Below are 26,834 nucleotides of genomic sequence, written 5' to 3'. Positions count from 1 at the left end.
TATTTGCCTATGCTGCCAAGTTGCTCGAAAGGCATGCCCTGGATATCTGACTAAATCACTTTCCATTTCTGTTATGAACTCTCTGAATGTTGTGATATGTGGCACACATGATGTCATTCTCTTCTTTATACCACCTTCTGTTTCAACTATGATATACTGCCATCTATACCACGTTATTTTATCATTACTTGTGTTAGTCAGTGCTTCTTGTAGATGATCGGACAGAAGGTGAGGGCTACAATTATCACATTTCCTGTCTAGGCATTTTGCATTTGGAAGGTCCTGCTGAGAGTAATCACAGAGTGTGATTGCAGAAACACTTTGTTTGTTCCATGATTTCACTTTTGATTTCAAGTTATCATTTTCAATTTGTACTGCAAACTTGTTCACAGCTTGGATCTTCAGGGCCAGATTGCAACAGATCTGACATAGACATGATCTGTGGGAGATTTCAGAAACTCGTCTTATGTTAACTGGCTTGAGCTTCTTGAATGATGTATATCCAATCTTTATTTCTGGATTTTCTTTCTTGTACTGTTCAAATGCTTCAGACAAAGTCATTGTCATGACGTGTCGTTGTATAGCCTCACCGTGTTTCTGGTTCAGTACATCTTTCTTATTTGGTACTTCTCTGCTGACGTCTGGAGACAGGTAGAATCCCTTTATGTTTTCCTTTACTTCCTCACTGATTCTGTCTTTTCGTAATTTTCTACTGCTTGGTTTCCACCAATCCTTTTCAGTGTCAAGCCCTTTTGGTTTGCGAATTTTTAAATGGGCTGCAATGGCACATCCAAATTTATGGTACCGTTGTACTCCTCCAATAACTGAATGTAATACACTCTTCAACGCATTCCTCTTTTCTGTTTGGATGGTACCTTTTGAACTCGCTCTGATCTCTTCCACCTTTCCTTTCACTGAATTCATGACAGCAAGTCCAAGTTTAAGCTGCCTACATGCTGATTTGTTTAGAAGTAGCCCCTCTTCTTCAAGTATTTTTCTTGTGTTGGGTGACTGTACCAATTTCTCTATTACTCTAGATCTTCGGGATGGTGTTTTTGGAAGTGAGGACTTTACTTTCTTCACTGCTCTAAACTCTGTAGTTCTGGATGAAAATGGGCTGGTCCTTTTCTTCATATTTTTGGGTGTTTTCTCATTTCCAATTGATTTCTTTTCTTGCAATTTTACTCGCAATCGCCATGACTGGGTTCTGAGTACCGCAATCTTCCTTTTTTCTCTGTCAGACATACCATCTTTCTTATTCTTCTTTTTCTGTGTTGCTGATGAATTCCTCTTTCCTTTGATTGTTTCTCTGTATTTCTGCTTGCTTATTCTCCAAGTTTCCCTGACTTTTAATAATTTTCCTTTGTTTTTCTGTCGGGCAACTTTCTCATGTATCCTAGCTAATTTTTTTCTTTCCCGATCATGCTTTAACATCTCCTGATATTTCTCCTTCCGCTTGTTTTTCAACTTTTCTCGATATCGCCTCATTCTCATTGCTTTTGCACTAACTAAAGTGCCATAAATTTCTTTTTCCTCTGTCTGTGCCTCGAGAGATATAGTACCAGGCCTACTCCTAAGATTTCTTTTTGTTTCCATTTCAAGTTTTCGATTCTAATCTAGAAATTAAAATAAAAACCAAATGTTATGTTTTTGGTCTTGTCCGTAGACAAATACGAAATTGTCTTTATTTGGACCGTTTTATCAAAAAGATGTATAGAAATTGTTAGGTGTGTCAATTATAACCAGCTGAAATTGACTGTGATATCAGTACTCATTAAATGACAAAAAATCTGTGAATATAAGCGAAAAATGCAAGCATGCTCACCTCCACATGTTTTAGGCCGCCATCTTGGATTTCACTTATCTGCCTCAAGAGGGCGCCACATAAAATATTATATTACTGACAAAAGCAATTATAATATCAATACAACATAGAATAAAATAAATCAAACATACTAAAAATAATGGGAATGCATTACTGACTACAGGCATATGGGTAAAATTGCAGGATTTATTTGGTAAAAGCTATTTTTACTGGAAATTCTAATGAAAAATGAAAAAGTTCCAATATGAAGTTGTGTTTACAGTTGGTTTTTAACTATACACAGATTTTTCCCAAACAGATAGGTTTTATTTCCATTTCCCTAACCTATGAGAACAAATCTCTTCAAAGTTTAAAAAAAAATCATGTTTAGTTTCCAATTAAATATCCAAAACTAAATGTGTCTACGGACAAGACAACTGTCTATGGACAAGACATTTGGACATTATTAACAGTAACCTACCAGATAGACAAGAACTTTTTATATCACATACATGTATGTTTAGTACAGACTTATGCCCATGCTATACTGAGTTATAAAGTGGACACTAAGTTATACTCTAGAAAATATTGTCTGTCTACGGACAAGACCATTTTTTGGAGATTTCAACGTGTTCATGTTGAGCCCCACATATTACCTCATAAGCAAATTTATATCATCCATGTAAATTAGAAACCTGTTGGGGGGATTTATTTAAGTATGAAAACACAAAAAACCTATTTATGAATAACTAAATTTTGAATTTTATTAAGAGTTAAACAACAACAATGTAAAATAACACAAATCTATAACGCATCACATGTCTTTTTGTTTCTGGTGTAATTCTGCTAAATCTCTACCTTTTTCCTCCAAGTAACAAGCATACAACAGAAGAACACATTAGTGTTAAATGTGAAAGTATGACATTGCTGGAATTGTACAATTGTTTTTAATCAAGTGTTTTAAAAATAATACATTTCAGAAATGAAACGACATAACACTGATTCTGACCCATTTTTTGAAGATCTGCATCAAGATTTATAAAAATTCACAAAATCCTGGTGGAAAAAAAGTATTTTTTATTTGAATGTCAATTGATATTTTTCAGTCAAAAACAAAACTACAGACAATTTGGTACATATTTACTTAACTAAGGCACCATAACAAAACTTGAAATAAAATTTGCACCTGATTGTGGCCGAGGCGAATGGATATAAATTCACACAGGTGTCCCTGTACAAGGCTATGATATAAATTCACATTGGTGTCTCTGTACAAGGCTATGATAGAAATTCACACAGGTGTCCCTGTACAAGGCTATGATAGAAATTCACACAGGTGTCCCTGTACAAGGCTATGATATAAATTCACACAGGTGTCCCTGTACAAGGCTATGATATAAATTCACACAGGTGTCCCTGTACAAGGCTATGATATAAATTCACATAGGTGTCCCTGTACAAGGCTATGATATAAATTCACATAGGTGTCCCTGTACAAGGCTATGATATAAATTCACATAGGTGTCCCTGTACAAGGCTATGATATAAATTCACACAGGTGTCCCTGTACAAGGCTATGATATAAATTCACACAGGTGTCCCTGTACAAGGCTATGATATAAATTCACATAGGTGTCCCTGTACAAGGCTCTAGATATAAATTCACATAGGTGTCCCTGTACAAGGCTATGATATAAATTCACATAGGTGTCCCTGTACAAGGCTATGGATATAAATTCACATAGGTGTCCCTGTACAAGGCTATGATATAAATTCACATAGGTGTCCCTGTACAAGGCTCTAGATATAAATTCACATAGGTGTCCCTGTACAAGGCTATGGATATAAATTCACATAGGTGTCCCTGTACAAGGCTATGATATAAATTCACATAGGTGTCCCTGTACAAGGCTATGATATAAATTCACATTGGTGTTCCTGTACAGGGCTATGGATATAAATTCACATAGGTGTCCCTGTACAAGGCTATGATATAAATTCACATAGGTGTCTCTGTACAAGGCTATGATATAAATTCACATAGGTGTCCCTGTACAAGGCTATGGATATAAATTCACACAGGTATCCCTGTACAAGGCTATGATATAAATTCACATATGTGTCTCTGTACAAGGCTATGATATAAATTCACATAGGTGTCTCTGTACAAGGCTATGATATAAATTCACATAGGTGTCCCTGTACAAGGCTATGATATAAATTCACATATGTGTCCCTGTACAAGGCTATGATATAAATTCACATAGGTATTCCTGTACAAGGCTATGATATAAATTCACATAGGTGTCCCTGTACAAGGCTATGATATAAATTCACATAGGTGTCTCTGTACAAGGCTATGATATAAATTCACATATGTGTCCCTGTACAAGGCTATGATAGAAATTCACACAGGTGTCCCTGTACAAGGCTATGATATAAATTCACATATGTGTCCCTGTACAAGGCTATGATATAAATTCACATAGGTGTCCCTGTACAAGGCTATGATATAAATTCACATAGGTGTCCCTGTACAAGGCTATGATATAAATTCACATAGGTGTCCCTGTACAAGGCTATGATAGAAATTCACACAGGTGTCCCTGTACAAGGCTATGATATAAATTCACACAGGTGTCCCTGTACAAGGCTATGATATAAATTCACACAGGTGTCCCTGTACAAGGCTATGATATAAATTCACATAGGTGTCCCTGTACAAGGCTATGATATAAATTCACATAGGTGTCCCTGTACAAGGCTATGATATAAATTCACATAGGTGTCCCTGTACAAGGCTATGATATAAATTCACATAGGTGTCCCTGTACAAGGCTATGATATAAATTCACACAGGTGTCCCTGTACAAGGCTATGATATAAATTCACACAGGTGTCCCTGTACAAGGCTATGATATAAATTCACATAGGTGTCCCTGTACAAGGCTCTAGATATAAATTCACATAGGTGTCCCTGTACAAGGCTATGATATAAATTCACATAGGTGTCCCTGTACAAGGCTATGGATATAAATTCACATAGGTGTCCCTGTACAAGGCTATGATATAAATTCACATAGGTGTCCCTGTACAAGGCTCTAGATATAAATTCACATAGGTGTCCCTGTACAAGGCTATGGATATAAATTCACATAGGTGTCCCTGTACAAGGCTATGATATAAATTCACATAGGTGTCCCTGTACAAGGCTATGATATAAATTCACATTGGTGTTCCTGTACAGGGCTATGGATATAAATTCACATAGGTGTCCCTGTACAAGGCTATGGATATAAATTCACATAGGCGTCCCTGTACAAGGCTATGATAGAAATTCACATAGGTGTCCCTGTACAAGGCTATGATATAAATTCACATTGGTGTCTCTGTACAAGGCTATGGATATAAATTCACATAGGTGTCCCTGTACAAGGCTATGATATAAATTCACATAGGTGTCCCTGTACAAGGCTATGGATATAAATTCACATAGGTGTCCCTGTACAAGGCTATGATATAAATGAACTTACCAATTTTGTCTACTTTCAGTGAAATCAAACCATCGTCCACAAATATTCGTCCACCAACTTTAATTACTTTACCAATATTCTTATAATCAATAAATATTAAATTCTCATCACATTCAGTTCTGTCTTTTTCATCCAATGAAAGACGAACCTTGTGATCTTTAAGCAATTCAATTTCAGCACTGCCACCCTTCAAAGACAAAAACAAAATCAGCATTACCAGGTACATACAAGTGTCAACTACAAGAATGATTCATAAAATTATTGACAGAGGCAACCCAAACTTAGCCTCATCTCAAGTTTTCAAGGGCCTATAGCTTGTGTTCACTAAAATTCATGAGATGTAATGAATACTTCAGAAAGTCCGTTTTAGCTGATTATTTTACAGTTGTTTGGAAAAAATGCATTTGAGTGGATTGAATGCGAAGTATAACAATAACATTTTTATTACAACACAACTGTTGAGGAATTTTGGGAAGTGTTTGGTACATGTGAAATGTACTTTTCTTTCATCCTTTTTATTTAGTAACTATAGCTTAAATGTATACAGCAATTACACTGTAGCGTACAACATTGCATTTTGGGGTTTTTTTTTAACTTAGAGAGGTCGAGCAGTGCAAGCGGTTATCGAGTCAGAAGAAATATTTTTAATTTTTCAACACTTCATAGAAAATCTTTGTACAATTTTAAACAGCGATTGTTTCAGAGTGACAAAGGTATAATTGATAATTGTATAAATAGTGATTTATTTCTCAGGTCACGTTTTCAATGTGACTATAGATTCTTAAATATAAATAATGTCATTTCTCTATGGACCTTTGAGTCTGAAATAAAGTATAATAGTAATAAACAAGCAGCCTCTTGGCTGAGATAGCTCCGCTGTTAGCAATGCACATTTCAATTAAAGAACAGCAGCATTCCCATTCACGTACTGCAGTACGTAATTCTCGTATAAATAAAATAGTGCACGCGAAATTTCAACTCATCTACGTTCCATTAACGTATAAAATTATATTGCGCGTACGTTTTTCATAGGTCTACGTCAACGTTAATTTAGCCTGAAAATCATTGAACTCAGCGCGAACATTTGACAACCAGCTTGTAAGTTACGTAAAACGCCGGGTGTTGAACGCAAGATGGAAAAGCCAAACAGTAGGAGTATTTTTTTTGTAACAGAAAAAATGATTGGTTAATTTTGTAATGATGATGGAAAAATAGCCAATCAAACGACCGTTTACGTGATAACACATAGACGTCATCGTAAACGAGGGTCATTGTAGAATAAAATGGCGGCATGTTAGCTTGTAGTTGCTTGCAGTTAGCGAGGACCTTACACGTTTAACTCTAACATATCAACTGTATAACTGGTATGTATTCTGTTTTCATATAATTTTCGCCGTTTTTAAAGTAATCTCTGTAATTTTGAACTACGTATTCATTGATATTTGCTTGCATAATGCGTTTATTGCAGTGACAATGTGGGAATCCAAACCGTAACACATGTTTGAGTTTTACTGTCTCGTACACTGTAACAGTAGAATTTTACTGTAGTTAATTTTAATGTTTTTTTTCGTGCAAAAAAATTGACAACTCTGAACTGCCACGTGCTGGAATTCTACCATGGCCGGCAGAGCCGGGGGTCAGCATAATCGTATTAACACAATATTTAATTATCTTACGGCAGGTAGCGGTACGCACCATGGACAGTTCGGTGTTCAAAACGAAAAACAGGCAGTCGCGCCCGAAGATGTTTACCCGCAGCAGGCAGATGCTGTGGATTTTAATCACAAGCTCGTGAAGGGCCTAGTAGTAGTACATAGAATGATAATTGAGTATGCATCCAAGCAACCAGGATACAATCAGGATGAGGTTGTCAGATTAGCAGCTACATTGTATGAAATTTCATGAAGACCGTGTGTAAACTTGTCTATAAATGAGAATTGCAAAATAAATAAATTTCTGTGAAATCTTGTGTATAATCTTTATTCTGAGCTACAACAACCAATCCCAGTGCAGATAAATAATACTGGCCCTGGCCCTCCTAGAAATACCCCCAATTTTTGATGTAGAGGGTGTACCCCCAAAATGTGTGTTATACCTCCAGTTTTCTGTATAGAGGGTACACATATACCCTCAGTTAAAAAGAAGATATCATTAGAAAATGAACAATATGCATAGTATCAATGCAATGGGACTTGCCGTTTTCAACAAGAATTCAAAAATATCATTTTTCACTATAAATGATTGTGGTTTTTAACAAGAAGTCGAAAATATAACTTTTTACCAAAAATGACAAAAATATTCACCAAAATTAGAGAATTAAAGATATCATTACAAAATGAACAAATCTGAGAGAGATGCACGTGTAGTACCTATATATAATATCAAAGCAATCGGACTTGCGATTTTTAACAAGAAGTCGAAAATATCACTTTTTACCAAAAATGACAAAAATATTCACCAAAATTAGAGAATTGAAGATATCATCATGAAATGAACAAATCTAAGAGAGGTCTACCCAAGGTACATATACACCAAGTATCAAAGCATTCAGGCTTGTAGTTTTCAAGAAGAAGTCGAAAAAGTAAAACATTGACACTGACGACGAACAATCACTCATATGATAAGCTCCGCTTGACAAAGTCGACAGCGGAGCTAAAAAAAGAACATGTAACAGGTAATGTCTGGCGAGCACGGCCGAGAAGTTTATTGATTTACTAAAATAGAAATGACATAACCATAGAATGTTATAGCACGTCAAGAGTTATCAAATGAAACCTTGGGCAGTACAGTGATCATATCAAATAAAACCATGGGCAGTACAGTGATCATATCAAATGATACCTTGGGCAGTACAGTGATCATATCAAATAAAACCATGGGCAGTACAGTGATCATATCAAATAAAACCATGGGCAGTAGTGACCATATCAAATGAAACCTTGGGCAGTACAGTGATCATATCAAATAAAACCATGGGCAGTACAGTGATCGTATTAAATGAAACCTTGGGCAGTACAGTGATCATATCAAATGAAACCTTGGGCAGTACAGTGATCGTATTAAATGAAACCATGGGCAGTACAGTGATCATATCAAATAAAACCATGGGCAGTACAGTGATCGTATTAAATGAAACCTTGGGCAGTACAGTGATCATATCAAATGAAACCTTGGGCAGTACAGTGATCGTATTAAATGAAACCATGGGCAGTACAGTGATCATATCAAATAAAACCATGGGCAGTACAGTGATCGTATTAAATGAAACCTTGGGCAGTACAGTGATCATATCAAATGAAACCTTGGGCAGTACAGTGATCGTATTAAATGAAACCATGGGCAGTACAGTGATCATATCAAATAAAACCATGGGCAGTACAGTGATCTTATCAAATGAAACCTTGGGCAGTACAGTGATCATATCAAATGAAACCATGGGCAGTACAGTGATCTTATCAAATGAAACCTTGGGCAGTACAGTGATCATATCAAATGAAACCATGGGCAGTACAGTGATCATATCAAATGAAACCATGGGCAGTACAGTGATCATATCAAATGAAACCTTGGGCAGTACAGTGACCATATCAAATGAAACCTTGGGCAGTACTGTGATCATATCAAATGAAACCTTGGGCAGTACTGTGATCATATCAAATGAAACCTTGGGCAGTACAGTGATCGTATTAAATGAAACCTTGGGCAGTACAGTGATCATATCAAATGAAACCATGGGCAGTACAGTGATCATATCAAATGAAACCTTGGGCAGTACAGTGATCATATCAAATGAAACCTTGGGCAGTACAGTGATCATATCAAATAAAACCATGGGCAGTACAGTGATCATATCAAATAAAACCATGGGCAGTAGTGACCATATCAAATGAAACCTTGGGCAGTACAGTGATCATATCAAATAAAACCATGGGCAGTACAGTGATCGTATTAAATGAAACCTTGGGCAGTACAGTGATCATATCAAATGAAACCTTGGGCAGTACAGTGATCGTATTAAATGAAACCATGGGCAGTACAGTGATCATATCAAATAAAACCATGGGCAGTACAGTGATCTTATCAAATGAAACCTTGGGCAGTACAGTGATCATATCAAATGAAACCATGGGCAGTACAGTGATCTTATCAAATGAAACCTTGGGCAGTACAGTGATCATATCAAATGAAACCATGGGCAGTACAGTGATCATATCAAATGAAACCATGGGCAGTACAGTGATCATATCAAATGAAACCTTGGGCAGTACAGTGACCATATCAAATGAAACTATGGGCAGTACAGTGATCATATCAAATGAAACCATGGGCAGTACTGTGATCATATCAAATGAAACCTTGGGCAGTACTGTGATCATATCAAATGAAACCTTGGGCAGTACAGTGATCGTATTAAATGAAACCTTGGGCAGTACAGTGATCATATCAAATGAAACCATGGGCAGTACAGTGATCATATCAAATGAAACCTTGGGCAGTACAGTGATCATATCAAATGAAACCTTGGGCAGTACAGTGATCATATCAAATGAAACCATGGGCAGTACAGTGATCATATCAAATGAAACCTTGGGCAGTACAGTGACCATATCAAATGAAACCTTGGGCAGTACTGTGATCATATCAAATGAAACCTTGGGCAGTACTGTGATCATATCAAATGAAACCTTGGGCAGTACAGTGATCGTATTAAATGAAACCTTGGGCAGTACAGTGATCATATCAAATGAAACCATGGGCAGTACAGTGATCATATCAAATGAAACCTTGGGCAGTACAGTGATCATATCAAATGAAACCATGGGCAGTACAGTGACCATATCAAATAAAACCATGGGCAGTACAGTGATCTTATCAAATGAAACCTTGGGCAGTACAGTGATCATATCAAATGAAACCATGGGCAGTACAGTGATCTTATCAAATGAAACCTTGGGCAGTACAGTGATCATATCAAATGAAACCATGGGCAGTACAGTGATCATATCAAATGAAACCATGGGCAGTACAGTGATCATATCAAATGAAACCTTGGGCAGTACAGTGACCATATCAAATGAAACTATGGGCAGTACAGTGATCATATCAAATGAAACCATGGGCAGTACTGTGATCATATCAAATGAAACCTTGGGCAGTACTGTGATCATATCAAATGAAACCTTGGGCAGTACAGTGATCGTATTAAATGAAACCTTGGGCAGTACAGTGATCATATCAAATGAAACCATGGGCAGTACAGTGATCATATCAAATGAAACCTTGGGCAGTACAGTGATCATATCAAATGAAACCATGGGCAGTACAGTGATCATATCAAATGAAACCTTGGGCAGTACAGTGACCATATCAAATGAAACCTTGGGCAGTACTGTGATCATATCAAATGAAACCTTGGGCAGTACTGTGATCATATCAAATGAAACCTTGGGCAGTACAGTGATCGTATTAAATGAAACCTTGGGCAGTACAGTGATCATATCAAATGAAACCATGGGCAGTACAGTGATCATATCAAATGAAACCTTGGGCAGTACAGTGATCATATCAAATGAAACCATGGGCAGTACAGTGACCATATCAAATGAAACCTTGGGCAGTACAGTGACCATATCAAATGAAACCATGGGCAGTACAGTGATCATATCAAATGAAACCTTGGGCAGTACAGTGACCATATCAAATGAAACCATGGGCAGTACAGTGATCAAATCAAATGAAACCTTGGGCAGTACAGTGATCATATCAAATGAAACCTTGGGCAGTACAGTGATCGTATTAAATGAAACCTTGGGCAGTACAGTGATCATATCAAATGAAACCTTGGGCAGTACAGTGACCATATCAAATGAAACCTTGGGCAGTACAGTGACCATATCAAATGAAACCATGGGCAGTACAGTGATCAAATCAAATGAAACCTTGGGCAGTACTGTGATCATATCAAATGAAACCTTGGGCAGTACAGTGATCGTATTAAATGAAACCTTGGGCAGTACAGTGACCATATCAAATGAAACCTTGGGCAGTACAGTGACCATATCAAATGAAACCATGGGCAGTACAGTGATCAAATCAAATGAAACCTTGGGCAGTACTGTGATCAAATCAAATGAAACCTTGGGCAGTACTGTGATCAAATCAAATGAAACCTTGGGCAGTACAGTGATCATATCAAATGAAACCATGGGCAGTACAGTGATCAAATCAAATGAAACCTTGGGCAGTACTGTGATCAAATCAAATGAAACCTTGGGCAGTACTGTGATCAAATCAAATGAAACCTTGGGCAGTACAGTGATCGTATCAAAGACATAATTTTCATTGATGAACAGCTTCAGATCAAAACGTTATCTCTGAGTTGAATATCCTTCACATTACCCCATTTGCATGGTGTATTATCCTGTTTATTAAATCTCTTAGAAACACAGGCTTCTTCAATCATACAATAGAAAATTACATTTATTAAAATTTTACTTTCTATGAACTCAAGATTTCCAACTACACCTTGTAACATAGTAGCCAAAAAATAAATAGCATTCACCCATTAGAACTAACAGATACTTTATTAGCATAAACAAGTCACAACATGAATATTCATAAGTGTTAGAAAACATGAATATTCATATGTACCCGGAAAATATGAATATTCATAAGTATTCATAAGAACCACAGAACATGAATAAAAATTGTTGAGAAAAATGCACTTTTCAACACAATTTACAAACCAGATTCAGGACAGCAAAAAGTACCTAATCATTAATAATGATTTTTTCAGCTTGTGTGACCAGCCTACAATACGAGATATGGCATAATATCCTTTTCCCAGACTGAAAAGCATTTTTCCAGAACACCTTTCAAATTCTAGGACTTCTCAGTATATTCCAGGAAAACATGAAGCTAGTCAAAATTAGAAGTTTGCCAACAGAATGCTTTAACCTTTTAACCACCAGACTTCCTGGCCCAAATTGTTCTACAATTTTTCTTATATTCTTCAACAGCCAAATATTGAGTCCATTTTCAGTTTTTACTCAAAAGATATGGCTATATTTGTCCCAATTTTTTGTGAATTTGTGAAAAAAAAGAGAGAACTGGTGGTGAAAAGGTACAAACAGTCATTGTTATTTTTAATGAGCAATGCTATAATGATATAAATTAGTTTTTGACAAATATATTTGAGTGTAGTATAGATCTTACCCCTTTTAACATGCCGGTACGTATTTCAGGACCTTTGGTATCCAAGGCGATACCAATACAACGAGGGAAATGGAATCGATCAGCAGCGGTACGAATGTTCTTAATGGTTTCAGCATGGTACTGTGAATGAAAGCAGAGATAAACAGTTACATCATTTAACATTTGGTAAGCATTGTCCCCAGTAATTCAAAATAGTTAGAAACATTGAGCAATTGCTTATTCTCAGTGACATTTATGAATATTTCAAATGATTACATTTTAATCTACAAACAGAACACAAAAACATATAAACATGCACAACAGTGATTCATTTTTATGGTTCTTGGGACTACCTTCGGGTGGTTCATGGGGACTACAGTACAGTTCTCGCGGGAGCTTTGGCTTCACTTCAGCATCAGCTTCGCTTCAGCATCGCCTTGTTATGGCATTGTTATGGCTTCATCGTCGCATCAATGTCGCGACATTAAAAAGTTAGGCGATTATCGCTTCGCTTCATTGTGGCCTCATTATGGCGACAATGTGGCATCAGCATCGCTTCATCAAACAAAGAAGTACTGTACTCATTTCCCCCAAACCTCTTGACCGCTTCCGCTTTTGACCGGTCAATTTCAGTTTTATTTTCGACCGTGCAAAAATTCGGACTACTAAAAATTTTCTGGTTTTCATAGATCACGGTTACTAGCTTAGCAACTAGCTTAGTAACCGTGCATAGATGTTAAACAACCGTCAAAAGTTCAACTACTTTTTGTTTTAACTATCTATAATTATATGCACGCAATCTGACCCTTTGACCTAGATTTGGCTGGGTTTGAATATTTTATTTTAGACAATATTCCGACGTGACGCACTGCTACAAAATGTATTCAACAGAAGTACAACATGGTTGTCTGGGTTTCTTTTCTTGATTGTGTTGAGTTTACGATTTGTATAATTATTGTTGTTCCCCCCCCCCCCCAAGCAGAAGACAAGCCGAAGGACCATGAAGCTAAATAGAATTCCCACGCATGGACGTGGACTGAGTGAAAGAAAATATTTCTAAGACTAAAATAAAAATGACCTACTATTACACCTCTTTGTGTATTTGTCAATTTTGTATATATTTGGTATGACCGTATGATCGTAAATACCTAGAAAAATCTTGTCTTTCGTTAATAATTTCATTTGTCAAATGTCTACCGACCGTAATTTGTTTCTCCAAACGGTCCCGACGTCAGTCATTCAACACAATCAGCATTTATTTATCGTAATTCATGGGGATCATGTCCCGTAATGTGCGGGCTGTACAACCAAATAATTAAACAAGTACTATTTATTGTATTTTTGTTTTACCTCGCGAAACTACAACAGAGCGTAGAGTTGTCGCGGTTAAATAGTCGCCTTGAAATCGATGGAACTTCAACTACTAGTATCCATTTCTCACCTTGAAATAAAAAAAAATCGAAGAGCATCGGGGGATATATTATTAACCAGTCTTACAAATCGCTAGCTTTATTTTATTCAAATTCATAAAATTCACGAGTTTTCGACATTTGTTGGCAACTTCCTCACTAAAATGGTTGAAAATGTGGGTGTGGTTCTCTCGCAAAGTCCTGTTGATAATACGGACAAATATGGTTGTGACCCAGGTCGTGCTCCGATCAGGTGACTCTCAGCCAATCAATGATGTTGTAACAAAACATATTTAATGCAAATTGAAGGGTCGTCGTACCATCCAATCTCCATCGTCGATTCACAACGTGTTTTTTTTTGTGCTGTGACAGGCTTTGCAATTATTCACTGAAAAACATCGGTATATTTTGACAAACGGATGGGATTTGACCTCAGTTCAAAAAAAACAAAAAAAAACAACAAAAAAAAACAGGGCTGCAAGTTGGGAAATAAGGTAAACCAGACTGGGGTCGATGATTTTCAGTATCGAAGGACTTCCGTGAGAATCATGATTTTCAAATTGTTCATCGGCTGGTCACCAAATATTTACGGCCACACTAAATGGACACGTTTTTTTTCTGAAGCCCAATAAATTATTCCTGCATGTCAAGCGCTATTCGATTTTTTACAGGGCATGTGGCTCGTTTTCATTCGAAAATATGTTTGTGAGAATACTTTTAAAGTACGTATAGATCAAGCTCAGATCACTGATCGTGACTTAATTTTGAGAATTGGTTGTCAAATTTTACCAGACCGACGCCACCACAACCATCCAATCATATGTTGGAAATGTACGCACTTGTTTTGGAACTTTGTATCAAGATGACTGGCGACGACGCCGACGCACCAGGCGGCGTACGTGTGTATTGCATGTTTTAGTAGTCCGGGCATGGGGTCGGACTCGGCTAAAACTAAACGAAACACAGAAAAATACCACCGAAATGAGGAATCTGAATCTGCTCTTCTAGCAGCAAATAAAATGAGCGAAAAGGGTAATTTTATAACAAGAACAGTTTCACTTCGTATACAGCAAATTGTGTTGTATCAGAACAACGATTGCATCGTGTGATTTGAATTTATCACGATTTTCCTTCCAGTCAATATGAAACTCGTCACCTTGCCGATTGTAATGTACTTCGCAAAGTTTTTGGTGCCCAATACTCGCAACACTAAAATAATTAAACATGATATCTTTTTAAAATGTCATTTTACTCTTGATCATATTATTTTATTCGCCTTGAATTTCAAATCGATTACATATCGAACTTCTGTACATGTTTTTGTCTACTGCCCTTCTGCGTGTAAATAATGAGGTCATACTAATGTCACAATAAGTTGAAGCTGATGCCATGTTGATGCCATGAGACTGCGAAGCTGAGGCCACGATGATGCCACAAAATAGCGAGGCGAACACAGCTTCAATTTTCAATGACGCGAAGCTGATGCCACAATTATGCGATGCTGAGGCGACAATGATGCCACAAAAGCCAAAGTTTCCGGGTGGTTCTGGGGGACTACCTCAGTGTGGTTCTGGGGGACTACCTCCGTGTGGTTCTGGGGGACTACCTCCGTGTGGTTCTGGGGGACTACCTCCGTGTGGTTCTGGGGGACTACCTCCGTGTGGTTCTGGGGGACTACCTCCGTGTGGTTCTGGGGGACTACCTCCGTGTGGTTCTGGGGGACTACCTCCGTGTGGTTCTGGGGGACTACCTCCGTGTGGTTCTGGGGGACTACCTCCGTGTGGTTCTGGGGGACTACCTCCGTGTGGTTCTGGGGGACTACCTCCGTGTGGTTCTGGGGGACTACCTCCGTGTGGTTCTGGGGGACTACCTCCGTGTGGTTCTGGGGGACTACCTCCGTGTGGTTCTGGGGGACTACCTCCGTGTGGTTCTGGGGGACTACCTCCGTGTGGTTCTGGGGGACTACCTCCGTGTGGTTCTGGGGGACTACCTCCGTGTGGTTCTGGGGGACTACCTCCGTGTGGTTCTGGGGGACTACCTCCGTGTGGTTCTGGGGGACTACCTCCGTGTGGTTCTGGGGGACTACCTCCGTGTGGTTCTGGGGGACTACCTCCGTGTGGTTCTGGGGGACTACCTCCGTGTGGTTCTGGGGGACTACCTCCGTGTGGTTCTGGGGGACTACCTCCGTGTGGTTCTGGGGGACTACCTCCGTGTGGTTCTGGGGGACTACCTCCGTGTGGTTCTGGGGGACTACCTCCGTGTGGTTCTGGGGGACTACCTCCGTGTGGTTCTGGGGGACTACCTCCGTGTGGTTCTGGGGGACTACCTCCGTGTGGTTCTGGGGGACTACCTCCGTGTGGTTCTGGGGACTACCTCCGTGTGGTTCTGGGGACTACCTCCGTGTGGTTCTGGGGACTACCTCCGTGTGGTTCTGGGGACTACCTCCGTGTGGTTCTGGGGACTACCTCCGTGTGGTTCTGGGGACTACCTCCGTGTGGTTCTGGGGACTACCTCCGTGTGGTTCTGGGGACTACCTCCGTGTGGTTCTGGGGACTACCTCCGTGTGGTTCTGGGGACTACCTCAGTGTGGTTCTGGGGACTACCTCAGTGTGGTTCTGAGGACTACCTCAGTGTGGTTCTGGGGACTACCTCAGTGTGGTTCTGGGGACTACCTCAGTGTGGTTCTGGGGACTACCTCAGAATATTTAAGCCTTATTTGGATGTTATTCCCCTAATGTATGTCAATTGTCATAATCAGAACAAAAAATACTTTCTGACTTGCCTCATGAGTTCCATGCGAGAAATTAAGACGTGCAATGTTCATACCGGAGGATATCATCTGTTCCAACTTATCAGGATGGCGTGATGTAGGTCCTACAAACAATCAATCAAATAAATTTATGAAGAAAATAAATAATACAAGTTATAAAGTTAATTATAAGTTACAGTGTCCTGTAATTTTGCGGTATTTTACAGGGTATTTTTAACCTACCATATTAAGAAATGCGAATTCCAAATATGGAACGATTACACACGTAAGTGTCCTCTAATAATACAAAACAAACATGAAACTTTTTAGATTTCGGCATTCCCATGATGTATCCTTGGAGGAAAAAGATGTATAATAATAAGGTTATTACGAGGATACCTCAAAGTATGCACTCAGACAGTACGCCATAGCATCAATCTCTGCTGCGAGTCGACCAATACTCCCACTGTAATGTCTTCATGCATTCTTTGAGGTATTCTCGTAATAACCTCATATTATAATACCTAAATATGTAATGGACATCTTGTGACTGGTGGATTAACACAAGTCGGTGTATAGATGATTGCTTTTCTCACATTTAAAGCATCAGTGATTATAATATCTTCTCTAGAGTTCCATACATTGACTTGTTTACTTACCAATAGTACATATGATACCAGTGTTCCTTGCATTGGCTGTTGGTACATATATGTCTAATTTACAGACATCTAGTTTACTTACCAATAGTACATATGATACCAGTGTTCCTTGCATTGGCTGTTGGTACATATATGTCTAATTTACAGACATCTAGTTTACTTACCAATAGTACATATGATACCAGTATTCCTTACATTGGCTGTTGGTACATATATGTCTAATTTACAGACATCTAGTTTACTTACCAATAGTACATATGATACCAGTATTCCTTGCATTGGCTGTTGGTACATATATGTCTAATTTACAGACATCTAGTTTACTTACCAATAGTACATATGATACCAGTATTCCTTACATTGGCTGTTGGTACATGTATGTCTAATTTACAGACATCTAGTTTACTTACCAATAGTACATACGATACCAGTATTCCTTACATTGGCTGTTGGTACATATATGTCTAATTTACAGACATCTAGTTTACTTACCAATAGTACATATGATACCAGTATTCCTTACATTGGCTGTTGGTACATGTATGTCTAATTTACAGACATCTAGTTTACTTACCAATAGTACATACGATACCAGTATTCCTTACATTGGCTGTTGGTACATATATGTCTAATTTACAGACATCTAGTTTACTTACCAATAGTACATATGATACCAGTATTCCTTACATTGGCTGTTGGTACATGTATGTCTAATTTACAGACATCTAGTTTACTTACCAATAGTACATACGATACCAGTATTCCTTACATTGGCTGTTGGTACATATATGTCTAATTTACAGACATCTAGTTTACTTACCAATAGTACATATGATACCAGTATTCCTTACATTGGCTGTTGGTACATGTATGTCTAATTTACAGACATCTAGTTTACTTACCAATAGTACATACGATACCAGTATTCCTTACATTGGCTGTTGGTACATATATGTCTAATTTACAGACATCTAGTTTACTTACCAATAGTACATACGATACCAGTATTCCTTACATTGGCTGTTGGTACATATATGTCTAATTTACAGACATCTAGTTTACTTACCAATAGTACATATGATACCAGTATTCCTTACATTGGCTGTTGGTACATGTATGTCTAATTTACAGACATCTAGTTTACTTACCAATAGTACATATGATACCAGTATTCCTTACATTGGCTGTTGGTACATGTATGTCTAATTTACAGACATCTAGTTTACTTACCAATAGTACATACGATACCAGTATTCCTTACATTGGCTGTTGGTACATATATGTCTAATTTACAGACATCTAGTTTACTTACCAATAGTACATACGATACCAGTATTCCTTACATTGGCTGTTGGTACATATATGTCTAATTTACAGACATCTAGTTTACTTACCAATAGTACATATGATACCAGTATTCCTTACATTGGCTGTTGGTACATGTATGTCTAATTTACAGACATCTAGTTTACTTACCAATAGTACATATGATACCAGTATTCCTTACATTGGCTGTTGGTACATATATGTCTAATTTACAGACATCTAGTTTACTTACCAATAGTACATATGATACCAGTGTTCCTTACATTGGCTGTTGGTACATGTATGTCTAATTTACAGACATCTAGTTTACTTACCAATAGTACATATGATATCAGTGTTCCTTACATTGGCTGTTGGTACATATATGTCTAATTTACAGACATCTAGTTTACTTACCAATAGTACATATGATACCAGTATTCCTTACATTGGCTGTTGGTACATGTATGTCTAATTTACAGACATCTAGTTTACTTACCAATAGTACATATGATATCAGTGTTCCTTACATTGGCTGTTGGTACATATATGTCTAATTTACAGACATCTAGTTTACTTACCAATAGTACATATGATATCAGTGTTCCTTACATTGGCTGTTGGTACATATATGTCTAATTTACAGACATCTAGTTTACTTACCAATAGTACATATGATATCAGTGTTCCTTACATTGGCTGTTGGTACATATATGTCTAATTTACAGACATCTAGTTTACTTACCAATAGTACATATGATATCAGTGTTCCTTACATTGGCTGTTGGTACATATATGTCTAATTTACAGACATCTAGTTTACTTACCAATAGTACATATGATACCAGCATTCCTTACATTGGCTGTTGGTACATATATGTCTAATTTACAGACATCTAGTTTACTTACCAATAGTACATATGATATCAGTATTCCTTACATTGGCTGTTGGTACATATATGTCTAATTTACAGACATCTAGTTTACTTACCAATAGTACATATGATACCAGTATTCCTTACATTGGCTGTTGGTACATATATGTCTAATTTACAGACATCTAGTTTACTTACCAATAGTACATATGATACCAGTATTCCTTACATTGGCTGTTGGTACATATATGTCTAATTTACAGACATCTAGTTTACTTACCAATAGTACATATGATACCAGTGTTCCTTACATTGGCTGTTGGTACATATATGTCTAATTTACAGACATCTAGTTTACTTACCAATAGTACATATGATACCAGTGTTCCTTACATTGGCTGTTGGTACATATATGTCTAATTTACAGACATCTAGTTTACTTACCAATAGTACATATGATACCAGTATTCCTTACATTGGCTGTTGGTACATATATGTCTAATTTACAGACATCTAGTTTACTTACCAATAGTACATATGATACCAGTATTCCTTACATTGGCTGTTGGTACATATATGTCTAATTTACAGACATCTAGTTTACTTACCAATAGTACATATGATACCAGCATTCCTTACATTGGCTGTTGGTACATATATGTCTAATTTACAGACATCTAGTTTACTTACCAATAGTACATATGATACCAGCATTCCTTACATTGGCTGTTGGTACATACATGTCTAATTTACAGACATCTAGTTTACTTACCAATAGTACATACGATACCAGTATTCCTTACATTGGCTGTTGGTACATATATGTCTAATTTACAGACATCTAGTTTACTTACCAATAGTACATATGATATCAGTATTCCTTACATTGGCTGTTGGTACATATATGTCTAATTTACAGACATCTAGTTTACTTACCAATAGTACATATGATATCAGTATTCCTTACATTGGCTGTTGGTACATGTATGTCTAATTTACAGACATCTAGTTTACTTACCAATAGTACATATGGTACCAGTATTCCTTACATTGGCTGTTGGTACATATATGTCTAATTTACAGACATCTAGTTTACTTACCAATAGTACATATGATACCAGTATTCCTTACATTGGCTGTTGGTACATATATGTCTAATTTACAGACATCTAGTTTACTTACCAATAGTACATATGATACCAGTGTTCCTTACATTGGCTGTTGGTACATATATGTCTAATTTACAGACATCTAGTTTACTTACCAATAGTACATATGATACCAGTGTTCCTTACATTGGCTGTTGGTACATATATGTCTAATTTACAGACATCTAGTTTACTTACCAATAGTACATATGATACCAGTATTCCTTACATTGGCTGTTGGTACATATATGTCTAATTTACAGACATCTAGTTTACTTACCAATAGTACATACGATACCAGTATTCCTTACATTGGCTGTTGGTACATATATGTCTAATTTACAGACATCTAGTTTACTTACCAATAGTACATATGATACCAGTGTTCCTTACATTGGCTGTTGGTACATATATGTCTAATTTACAGACATCTAGTTTACTTACCAATAGTACATATGATACCAGTGTTCCTTACATTGGCTGTTGGTACATATATGTCTAATTTACAGACATCTAGTTTACTTACCAATAGTACATATGATACCAGTGTTCCTTACATTGGCTGTTGGTACATATATGTCTAATTTACAGACAACTAGTTTACTTACCAATAGTACATATGATACCAGTATTCCTTACATTGGCTGTTGGTACATATATGTCTAATTTACAGACATCTAGTTTACTTACCAATAGTACATATGATACCAGTGTTCCTTACATTGGCTGTTGGTACATATATGTCTAATTTACAGACATCTAGTTTACTTACCAATAGTACATATGATATCAGTATTCCTTACATTGGCTGTTGGTACATATATGTCTAATTTACAGACATCTAGTTTACTTACCAATAGTACATATGATACCAGTGTTCCTTACATTGGCTGTTGGTACATATATGTCTAATTTACAGACATCTAGTTTACTTACCAATAGTACATCTGATACCAGTGTTCCTTACATTGGCTGTTGGTACATATATGTCTAATTTACAGACATCTAGTTTACTTACCAATAGTACATATGATACCAGTGTTCCTTACATTGGCTGTTGGTACATATATGTCTAATTTACAGACATCTTGTTTACTTACCAATAGTACATATGATACCAGTGTTCCTTACATTGGCTGTTGGTACATATATGTCTAATTTACAGACATCTAGTTTACTTACCAATAGTACATATGATACCAGTGTTCCTTACATTGGCTGTTGGTACATATATGTCTAATTTACAGACATCTAGTTTACTTACCAATAGTACATATGATACCAGTATTCCTTACATTGGCTGTTGGTACATATATGTCTAATTTACAGACATCTAGTTTACTTACCAATAGTACATATGATACCAGTGTTCCTTACATTGGCTGTTGGTACATATATGTCTAATTTACAGACATCTAGTTTACTTACCAATAGTACATATGATACCAGTGTTCCTTACATTGGCTGTTGGTACATATATGTCTAATTTACAGACATCTAGTTTACTTACCAATAGTACATATGATACCAGTATTCCTTACATTGGCTGTTGGTACATATATGTCTAATTTACAGACATCTAGTTTACTTACCAATAGTACATATGATACCAGTGTTCCTTACATTGGCTGTTGGTACATATATGTCTAATTTACAGACATCTAGTTTACTTACCAATAGTACATATGATACCAGTATTCCTTACATTGGCTGTTGGTACATATATGTCTAATTTACAGACATCTAGTTTACTTACCAATAGTACATATGATACCAGTGTTCCTTACATTGGCTGTTGGTACATACATGCCTAATTTACAGACATCTAGTTTACTTACCAATAGTACATATGATACAGTACTCATTTCGCTTAACCTCCCGCCCGCTTCCGGATTTCGATCGCTTTTTTTTCGCTCGCTTTGTTCAATTCGACCGCGCAATTTCCGCTTTTTTTTCGACCGCACAAATCCGGAAGTTTCCGCTCGCGCAATCGCTCGCTCGCCTGACAGCGCAACCGCCCGCATTTACAGTTCATTACCTAGTGTTTCATGTACAAGTGTATCATTTTTGTTTTTATGATGTTAAAATAAGAATAAATACAATCAGAAATTTATAGAACGACCGTTGAAAAAAATACGGTGGATCACACGGCCATGTAAAATTGGTAATAATACATACGCGTAGTAATAATGTCCACCATAAACAAGATCGAACCAAACATGTGAAATCAAATACGACACAACTAATATGAAATAAAACCATTCTTTTTTTGGTGGAGAGCGAAAAATGTCTACTGTAGAGTACGGTATTCGTTGAGTAACCGTGTGTAGGGTGACGGTTGTCATGCACGCATGGTTTGGGTTTAACACGGGTCAAGTTGTACATGTAGTTATGTTAAAATTCGTGGCACCTATAACAATTGAAGAATATCTGCAGGAATAGTAAGACTGTGAAAAAAACGACTGATCGATTGTTATAGAATGACCGTAGTGTACAATTTGTCAAACAAATACAATACTTGCAAATGTAATGTCGGCCAGCGCCCATCTTACTTGTCCGAAGTTGTCGAAGCCGACATCACTGGAGATCGCGTTTTTTAACTAGGCGGCTGGCAAGCGGACTAACACGTTACATAAACCTGTTGAATTACAATTATGGTTTTTATATTTGCGCCCAATGTCTCGTTATAAAATAAAGGATTCAAATTTTGCAGGGTATTCCGTTTTTTGCGAACTCTGGGCGAAATACTTTCATGAGCTGTACGTAGTTCACTTACAGCCAAAACAAAGTCAGCTTGGACATTAAGTTGTGAGACGCGACAAAACAAACGCTGCCAGTGATAGATTACGTGAATAAAAGAACAAAATAAACGCAATCAAAGGCGCCGACCACACGCTTTGGAAATAAATAGAACGCGTTGCTAAGAGGAATCGCACCTGCATCTCGACGACGTCTCCGGTCATGAGCAGGGTTTGCCGCGTCTTAGAAAAATTTAAAGTTAAAAAGGAATATCAGTGTCGGGAACCATTCACAATGTTTGCATGAAAAATCCGACGCGAAAGCGTTTTTTTTTTCCTGTTACAAACACTATGATACCTGAATCCCGATTAATTCATAAATATGAATCGGTAAGGGTCAATTTCCTGCAATCCTTCAAGATTAAATTTGCCTCCGAAAATCTTTCTAACGATGAGCTGGAAGATTGCCATAATTGAGTGCCACCATTTCTGTTCTAAGATTTATTCAGTATAATAATACAAATGTTCACCCCAACAGAGGTGGACATACAGTTTTAGCGACCCGAAGAGCTCATTGTCAACCGAGGCGAAGCACTACGATAAAGACTTTCCGTTCCCAATAAATAATAGGAAGAAACAAACTTTTCCCGACATTATGAAATTCTTTCGTTTTGGGGGAAAAAACCTGGAAAAAAAAAAAACAGATTTCGTTATGAATTATTCTTAATATCAATTTCTAAATTATTTTGTCAAAATCAATTTCATATGTACCCATAATTTTTTTCATAATTACTGATTACACACGAATATTACAGAAACAAATAATTTGCTATATTATCTATATTTGTGCCTTTTATTTGTCTTGAATCGTGACTGAAAGGAGCTAGATGAAATTACAAACTATGTAGTGTGTTCGACAACTCGTGTATGAACAACAATTTTAATAAATATGATTTTACTTGGTAACATTACTGTATTTTTCTACATAAAAACAAAAGAATTTCACAATGTCTTTGTTATCATAGCGTTGTTGATAATAGTTGAAAATGATACATCCACGTGAACCTGCTTTTATACTAGCTATTATCTGTAATGTATTAGCTTAGATTGTTTTTTTTTTGTGTTTTTTTCTTATCTATTTTCTGTTTTGTAACCTTTTATTCCTTTTTAAACTTTTGTAACCATTGCCAATCCCTCCGGGGAATGTGCACTTCTCGTTCTTTGCTGCTAACTTTTTTTGCACTCTAATATGGTGTTGTTTTTGTCTTTCTAAACATCGAGTTTATTTTTGACATTCAACGAGATCGCTTGAATTTTGAATTTGATGACGGTTCGAATTTATCCACTTTTACAGTGATCAACATTGCGTTCGAGTAGAGTTACTAGTAATTACAAGCCTGATTTACATTTTTCTTGCGGTGTTTTTCGTCAATGTATTAAATATAAGTGCTTTGGGAAATAACATAATTATATTGCGCGAGTGAAAGAGTTTGGTGAGACTGTCACAACACGTTTTATTTATTTCCAACGCGCGTGGTCGGCGCCTCTGATTGCGTTTATTTTGTATTTTTGTTTTCAAAATGTATCACTGGCTGCGTTTGTTTTGTTTTCCTCAACAAATTAACTGTTCCGAGATCTCTTTCATTTTTCGTCCGGCTGCTGCCAATCCAATAATTCGTCGCCGCATGTACTCAGACAAGCGATTAATCGTCACAGTCATTATACTAGTAGTTTAAGTCCAATTGATTTGTAGAAATTCAGCTATGCGATAATTATATGTGCAGTTTTGTTTTGCGCACCCAGGCACGAGAAAAAGTTAACCAATAGATTTTCTGAACTACAGCATTCGTATTACTTATGCAAATTGAGTAAGGGTCATAGTGTGAGTTGCGTTCGAAAATAACAAAGTGTCAAATTATTTTGAGCGCCGTTCGGAATAAATTTAGTCAAAATCACACACAGAAACACACAAATACTAGTACTCAATACATATCGCGATTGACCAGTTATATAGCTGCTTGAACTACACACACAAGGACGTAAATATGTAAATACAGGTCACAGTTCGACTTGCGTAGCAAACGTTACAATGTGTCAAGTGATTTGAAGGCGTCTTTGTTCCAAAACAGAGAAGCAATAGGCGTTGTATTTTGAATCGTCATTAAAACCTAAATTTATTACGAATAAAAACTTAAGTTTATACATACAATGTACGATCATTGTTACTCCAGCGGTCGGTTGGCAAGCGGACGGTGTTTCTGAAGCCAGTCATAGCAGGAGCGAGCGAGCGAACAAAAGCGAGCGAGCGAGCGAACAAAAGCGAACGCGAGCGAGCGGAAAAAAAGCGGTCGGTTTCCGGTCGGAAAGCAGCGAGCGGTCGGAAATTAAGCGATAAGCGGTCGGAAAAAAAGCGATAAAAGCGGGAGGTTGGGCGGAATGAGTACTGTACCAGTATTCCTTGCATTGGCTGTTGGTACATATATGTCTAATTTACAGACATCTAGTTTACTTACCAATAGTACATATGATACCAGTATTCCTTGCATTGGCTGTTGGTACATGTATGTCTAATTTACAGACATCTAGTTTACTTACCAATAGTACATATGATACCAGTGTTCCTTACATTGGCTGTTGGTACATATATGTCTAATTTACAGACATGATCCAGAAAGGTATAAGCCTTAGCTGCAGCAATTTGTCTTAACTGTTGTTTCTGATGGAAATGAGTATCGTATTGATCCATGCTTTCCAAGTCAGCTTGGCTTGGATGGGATTTAGATTTCTCCAACTGCAGTATTGATAAGTTAGACATCGTGCTGTAACAACTCTCTGTACACAAAATAAGAAAAATATGAAGTTTTAGTTTTAATGTCAATTTAATTTGTACTTATTTTCTTGTATGTACTCAGCGTTTGCCCTAGAATTGTTAAATAGGAGACATTATGAAAGAAATGTGTGAATAAGAGTACAGAGTGCAAATGAGTTGGGGCATGTGCACCTGTCCCTGACAAGTAGATTTTAGCTTGGGCAGGTGATGAAGAAATTGCTTGTTCCTTTGGACAGGCGAATAAAGATATCAAGTTTTTACTAATTAATCAGTCCTCAGTTGTTATTTCCCAAAAATTGCTTTCAGAATTGTTAAGATCTATGAAATAACCATGAACCAATAATATTCCTTTTTTTATTTTGAATAATGTGTCCCAATTCAACTTGCAAAAAACAGAACAGATAATTTCTTTTATTAACTTAAATTTTAACCTCTGACATAACCCACAACATTGCAGCTTTTATAGAAAATGCAACAACTCTAGCTGTACTACTTTTAATGCATTACTCTCTGCTAAGTTACAAATGAAAAAACAAAACAAAAAAAAACTTGTATTATTTGGCTTGACAAGAAAGCACTTCAAAATTGGT

General features: G+C 37.0%; 1 protein-coding gene across 2 annotated transcripts in view; it reads right to left on the bottom strand.

Annotated features, from left to right (window-relative positions):
* LOC100376561 (pyruvate kinase PKM-like) overlaps window positions 1-26,834 on the bottom strand; it is a 91,679-nt gene that overhangs the window by 49,732 nt on the left and 15,113 nt on the right. For both annotated transcript variants that reach the window (XM_085494506.1, XM_085494505.1), the window contains exons 2-5: window positions 26,010-26,246; window positions 16,723-16,814; window positions 12,553-12,672; window positions 5,338-5,524 (exon numbers count right to left, since the gene is read on the bottom strand). In XM_085494506.1, coding sequence (XP_085350632.1) covers window positions 5,338-5,524; window positions 12,553-12,672; window positions 16,723-16,814; window positions 26,010-26,229 — 619 coding nt within the window. In that variant the 5' untranslated portion in view covers window positions 26,230-26,246. The remainder of the gene's footprint in view (window positions 1-5,337; window positions 5,525-12,552; window positions 12,673-16,722; window positions 16,815-26,009; window positions 26,247-26,834) is intronic.

Source organism: Saccoglossus kowalevskii, chromosome 20, assembly GCF_978046115.1.
Source record: "Saccoglossus kowalevskii chromosome 20, keSacKowa6.1, whole genome shotgun sequence".
NCBI lineage: Eukaryota > Metazoa > Hemichordata > Enteropneusta > Harrimaniidae > Saccoglossus > Saccoglossus kowalevskii.
This window is presented reverse-complemented; position numbering and strand designations above follow the sequence as displayed.